The following is a 6,789-nucleotide window of genomic DNA, read 5'->3' on the forward strand; positions in this document are numbered from 1 at the left end:
CTACTTTTGGTTCTATACTCCAGAACTTTGGATTTGTAACCAAGCAGTTACTGTACCGTTAAAGTAGAGATTCTCAGGTTTTATTTGATGGTATTCGTGTACAGATTGGTTTCACCATTTAGAAACGACAACACTTTTTATACACAGGCCCCCTATTTCATGGCACCAATAGTACTGGGACAGCTGTGTTTCTGGTTAGTCAGGTGTGTTCCGTCACATCATTTGTGCAGGTATAAGAGAGCTGTCAACGTCTGGTGTTGATTCTGTTCTCTGGATTCTCCTATTGGTGTTAACATTAGGACCTCAATAGCCTTGCCAGTGCGTGACTGAGGCCAACTGCTTAGCCACCGTCACTCCCAGGCTTCAACAGGGCTTACTGCAGGCCTATTTCAAATCAAATCAACTCCTCATCAACCCAGGTAGTGGCAGTTACCCCCCCCTGGTCCTTATGAGGCCAAACGGGGCTAGGGGCACGGTTTAGAGCGAGGGTGGGATATTCTTATCATCCAAGTGCTTTAGTTGGCGGGCAAGCGAACTTGTTGGGTGGCGAGCAGACTCCAAGTTAGCTCGCTGTAACTACACAATCAAATGGATTTGAATAGCGTTTTTTTACAAATGCAATTGTCATAAAAGTACTTAAGTTATCAGAAAGGATTTTGTGTGTTTCTAGTGTGTCCATCGTATGCCACTTTATAACCTGCATAATGTAGACAAACTGGAGATCAAACAGGGCAGGACGGGAAAACCCAACAGTGGAAATTCAAACTGGACTGTTCACTAGTTTAGAAGCAGCAGGCCTTGAGCACTAGCTGGCTAATGAAAGTCAACCGTTTGGAACATCATTAAAAAGAAAGAAAGCACTGATGAGCTCAGCAATCGCAAACACCATCCACAGCATACCACCTCATCTGTGAAATATGGGGGAGGGGGTGTTATGGCTTGGGCATGTATGGCTGCATGTATGGCAGCAGCAGAATTAATTCTAGTGTACAGACACATCTTGTCTGCTGAAGTACAATCAAAGGCCTCCAATCTCATTGGCCGGCGCTTCATCATACAGCAAGACAGTGACCCCAAACACACTGCCATAGCAACAAGGGAGTTTTTCAAGGCCAAAAAGTAGAAAATTCTTGACTGGCCAAGTCTATCTTCAGATTTAAATGCAATTGAACAGGCATTTAATTTGCTGAAGAGGAGACTTAAGGCAAAAAGACCTTGAAACAAACAAAAACTGAAGATGACTACACTGCAGGCCTGGCAGATCATCACCAGAGAAGATACCCAGCGTCTGGTGGGGTCAATAGAGACTTCAGGCAGTTACTGCATGCAAAGTATTTTCGACCAAATACTAAACATCGATGCTTGAATTGGATGTTATATGAATCTGTCCCAATACTTCTTTATTATGTACACAAACACCCTCATATAAAACCTGAGAATCTCTATTTAATCGCAAATGTAGAGTAAAACTGTAGAAAAAGTAAGACAAACATGCTTCACTGTCCCAATAATTATGGAGGGCACTGTAAATGTTACATGGCCTTACAGTAAGTGTCAAACATGTCCTCACTGGGCCCTAAATAGCTTTTTTCTCAAAAGCTATGACGAGCAGTTTGTTATTAGCGCAACACTGGCAGACATGTTAAGCCTTTCTGCTCTAGTTGAGGAATCCAGCCTGGCAGGTGCAGTAGACCCAACTACTGTACTAAACTGGGCAACATGTTAGCAGACCTGGGTCAGACCTGGGATAAATACAGTGCTGGGGAACCTACTCTGAAAATGTATTTTTGCACACCAAATTACCAATGACTTTACAAGGGAAGGGAGTTGAACAACACTAAAGCTGGCCTTGACAGGTAGTTACCCAAAGATGACTAGTCCGTATGACAGAACAACCGAAACACTCTGAATTCACTGAGAAAGATGAAAAACAGGTGAGGTGGAGCAAAGTGGGGAGACGGGAAGCAGTGAGGGAATAAATAGTAGTTCAAGGACTGTATAATAACAGTTACATTTTTTGGTTTTAGGGGGAAAGTTGCAGTAGTTGCAGTAGCTCAATACACTGCCAAACGGCAAAAAAGTAGTTTACTACTGAAAAAACGACTAAGATTTGAATTGACCTTGTCGACTTATTTTGAGTCGGGCTGAATTGTTTACGGCAATGCAGTGTACAATACAATCCATACAGTGGACAGTCAGACTGGTGGAAGAGACAGTTGCGGCACTGTGCCAGTAACAATAACACCATCCTCGTTACTGTTCAATACCGGTATCTGCAGTATTTGCTCAGTAAAAGATCACAGTATAATATCAGCGTTTGCTCACTAAAAGATCACAGTATAATATCAGCATTTGCTCACTGAAAGATCATCAGTATAATATCATGATTGGATCGCTATAAGATCATCAGTATAATAGCAGTATTTCATTAGGGTTTTGATAAGTGATTCCACCCAGTAGATGTTCTGAAGAGTTACTTCTGTACAAGAGGAATACTAAAGGCATTTCCTCTGGCGGTGTTTGAGGGACAGTCTTTCAGAGGCGAGGTGCTTCTTAATCAGTTAGCCAGTCGCTGAATGTCATTAAGAGCTTTGGCAGGCATCCATATCTGTGACTTTGTCCTCTACAGGGAGGAGAGAGAGAGAGAGAGAGAGAAGGGAAGGAGAGAGAGAGAGAGAGAGAGAGAGAGAGAGACAGACAGACAGACACAGAGAGAGAGAGAGAGAGAGAGAGAGAGAAGGGAAGGAGAGAGAGAGAGATAGAGAGAGAGAGAGACAGACAGACAGACAGACACAGAGAGAGAGAGAGAGAGAGAGAGAGAGAGAGAGAGAGAGACAGACAGACAGACAGACAGACACACAGAGAGAGAGAGAGAGAGAGAGAGAGATAGAGAGAAGGGAAGGAGAGAGGGACAATATCTCAATCCATCCTGAGGACACGGCCTCTAGTTATCTCATTCCTCACCGTACGAGTCTGTCTGTGCCCCTTTCATTACATGGTGCGTTTCAATTAAGGCTCCGGTAAGCTCAGCAGCCACTTCAATCAACTGATCTGACTGAAGTGTAGGTTAAAGAAAGGAGGACGTCCTTCATGTAATTGCTCTTGACAACAGCAACAGTTCTGGATGGAATTACTGACAAGAAATTGAGTCAGTTGAGTCAGTCGGCTGACTGTGACAGGCAACGTCATGACAACTGCCTTTGTGTTAATTACGATCGTTGTAACCGCTCCCATCCGCGGTTGGACAGCGAATGTGCCTCGTCCTCAGTTTCCTTCTCATCCCTCCCTTCTTGTCGTCCCTCATCCCTTCTTCTTCCCGTCCCTCCCCTTCTTCTCCTCCTCCCTCGGCACCTCCAGTTCCCAAAGAGGGTCTGAAGAACCAGGCGGCGTTCGAGGAGATGAGGGTCAACTACATCAAGGAGCTGCGGCGTTCTGTGGGCAAAGCCACCAACAACTCTGGCCAAACATGGCAGCGCTTCTTCCAGCTTACCAAGCTCCTGGACGCCATGCATGATGTAAGTACCTCAACCCGACACTAACACCCGCTGCGCTCGCTGCGCCAGGCCCGACATCACAGCCCCATGGCAGTCTTTCAATCACGTTATGCATTTACTCACCGGGCAGTCTCGGGTGGCAGTTTGAATTCAAACTCGAATCACTGGGAATGTATCGGACATTCACCACAATACAGTGCTCCTTACTAATGTGTTTACTTAGTGGGTCAATGGTACTTGTGCCCCTGAGATAATATCATTGCATTCCAATGAGTTGCCCTGTAGGGGGGGGGGGGGGGACTTATTTTGGAATGGCCAGAGTAGACAGTCGGTGAGTGGAACATTGGGGAATCGATGTGGAGCCTCTCAGCAGGGGTGGTTCAATACATACAGCAATCCGAACAAAAACACTCACTCACTAATTGTAGCCTTTTGTCAGGGTAACTCAGCATGTGTCATGAAAGAAAAATCTTGCATCTCAAAACCTCCAAAACATTTTTCACTGAGGGGGGTAAGAATAGATTAGTCACCGGGGGAGGTAAGAACACATGCAAGGACAGGACAGTCACTGAGTGAAGTGTGGTGCTAAATGCAGATGACCCCTTCTCTGCGGGGAGGCACGTTTACGGAGAGTCAGTGGCGCCCCCCAGTGGCCGGCCACCTACTCATTTGTGAGGTCCGACCCCCTCAGGTGACACAGGATGACTGTCATCTCAATGGAACAACAAAGATAACGAAAAGATAGAAAAGCGGGTATGACCTTTCATATATCACTTGACTTGTTCAAGTTCATGGAACTCAACACACACTCACAGCCTCCCAATAGGAAACACCCATGCAATGTCGTCCACGGTAATGAGAACTTGTTGTATCCTCAGCAGATGTCTTCATGAGACGAGCGTTTAATCACACTTTATTTTATCCGTACTTCACGACTTTAACAGGCCAACTAACCCTCTTTACAAACACAACTGTCCGTATCACTGTCCCATCAGACTGACTCATGTCTCTCTGTTCTCCAGCTGGTGGGGAACCTGCTGGACTTCTGCTTCTACACCTTCCGCGAGTCCCAAGCCCTGAAGGTGGAGTTCCCAGAGATGCTGGTGGAGATCATCAGCGACCAGATACCAAAGGTGGAGTCAGGCCTCACACACACGCTCTACTTCCACAAGAAGTGACTGATTCCGCGGGAAGAGAAAGGATGAGAGAGGATGTCAAAACGTGAGATGAGGGGAGGGGAGGGAGGAGAGGAGCCACCCAGGGAAGGACCGTAGCCTTACCAGTGGCCTACGTCAGCCAGTCTGCCCCCGCCCCCGTCCCCGCCCCTCCCCTTGGATGGGACAGGAAGTGACACGCTGTGAGGGGCGGGGAGGAGGGGGAGGAGTGTTGACCCCGCCCCCACCCCAGGCTGTCACCGTTTGCTGGTCAGAGTTGTGGCGATGATGTCAAGGAGCCCAGGGCTACGCACTGAGGAGAACATTTTTCAAATTGTGACAAAGCGACTCTAAGCCCCCCCCCAAAGACCAGGACTATATTTTCTATGGATACAAAGCCATACATTTCTTTGGTTGCGCTACAATTCATTTACACAAACAGACAGACACACACATACACACACACACACACACACACACACACACACAAACACACACACACACACACTCTTACTCTATGGAAAAACTGCAAATGATAACTGTAGCTTTTGCATTCTTTCATGAATAATAGTACTACTCTGACTGAATATGAAGAAAAAAAAAAATACAACAATGCTTAGATGTTGCTTTACGGTGTATTGCCATTTAGATTACATTGCGAAAGAAACCTCAACGTGAGGAATCATATTTTCATGACAAAGAGTACAGAGTATTTGTAAGGAGAAAGGTCTATCTGAATATACTCCAAGGGCTACACAAGCTGAATAGTTGCATAACATCTAACAAATTCAACTTTTGGTTCTTAGTCAGCGTGCACTTACACAACACCCACATACTCAAAATCTTTTTTTTTTTGTAACTTTTTTTTTTTTTTTAAGTTGTATAACAATCAACCCTCCTCTTATATGCAAAACCTTCAGAATGAAGAACTTTAAAAACATGATGTTTCTGTGATCCGGTGTAAAAGAAATACTTGAGTAACAGTGAAAAGTGTCATTTTAATCGTCATTAATACGCAACATGCGGTCAAAAGATTAATTTCCATCCATAACGAGTGTGTGTGGTGTGGTGTGGGGGGGTTGGGTGGGGGGGGGGGGGGGGGGGGGCGGACAACGTGGGTTATTCACTGACGGAGTGACTTTGTGAAACTAGTGTTTCCTCTTGTTGTGATGCGTTTGACGGCTGAGTCATAATTGCCACCATTAGTCCAAGAGCTCAAGAGCATCCATCTATTTGGCTATTTATACACCCAGCGAATCAAAACCAGCCCCCCCTTGTCAAGTCAACCAACACTGACTTATCTAACGTTTCCAGATATTACAATAAAGCATTTTTTTTGTATGAGTGCGTTGCAAAGGTTTGGTTTTGGAAAAAGCCAGACATTTTACATCAAGGTGCTTCTTTTCTAAAAGGCAAAAAGCAGGCGATAGTTAACACTTTCTGGTAGCTACACATGTACAGTCAGCGTTAGACACAAAATGGAGTCATCAATAACAATCAACAAACAAATACCTGTATGATGTTGATGTTGGAACGGGAGCCATTCTGCGGGATCTCTCATTAGTCATTACTCTCTCTACCTTACAGTGCTTTCTGCAGCCTAAATGCAAAATGTATTGAAAACGTAACCGGCAAATACAGCACATGTATAAATGTCACTTTCGCTTAGTCACATTTTCCCAACCGTTGTACAGAAGAAGAAAAAAAAAAAAAAAAAAAAAAATGTTTGGAGTACGTTGTTGATGAATGCTGATGAAGGACCGAGGCATTGGCTTGGCCAGCTGTCCTGCTTATGTGTCTCCCACCATCTTGTTTCTGGGCCAACTAACTGGGCTTACTGTACGTACGCCCGGTCACCTGGACCATTCCTCTTTACTGGTTTCACACTTGACTGGCCGCTTAGTGGTTGTGGAACACTACGATGATGCTACTGAACAGGAAGAGAGATGGAGCTGCTGGAGAGGGGGGTGTTTGATCGTGTATCTGCTTTGTTTGTGTGTGTAAGTGAGAGTGAGAGAGCGTGTGGGTGTGTTGTTGTTGTTGTTGTTGTTGTTGATTTTTTCTCCAGGCAGGCAAGCACGAGTAAAGTTGATGGGATGTGTCCTGGGTTTTGTTTGTTTTTCCTACGTTATAGGATTATG

General features: G+C 45.1%; 1 protein-coding gene across 1 annotated transcript in view; it reads left to right on the top strand.

The window, feature by feature from the left end:
* The window catches only part of nr3c2 (nuclear receptor subfamily 3, group C, member 2), a 78,942-nt gene extending 73,236 nt beyond the window's left edge, over window positions 1-5,706 (top strand). The window contains exons 8-9 of the mRNA XM_083693223.1: window positions 3,358-3,515; window positions 4,517-5,706. Of these exons, the coding sequence (XP_083549349.1) occupies window positions 3,358-3,515; window positions 4,517-4,672 (314 nt within the window). The 3' untranslated portion in view covers window positions 4,673-5,706. The remainder of the gene's footprint in view (window positions 1-3,357; window positions 3,516-4,516) is intronic.
* Window positions 5,707-6,789: the final 1,083 nt, after the last annotated feature.

The sequence above is a fragment of the Argentina silus genome, assembly GCF_951799395.1.
Source record: "Argentina silus genome assembly, chromosome: 21".
NCBI classification, from domain to species: domain Eukaryota; kingdom Metazoa; phylum Chordata; class Actinopteri; order Argentiniformes; family Argentinidae; genus Argentina; species Argentina silus.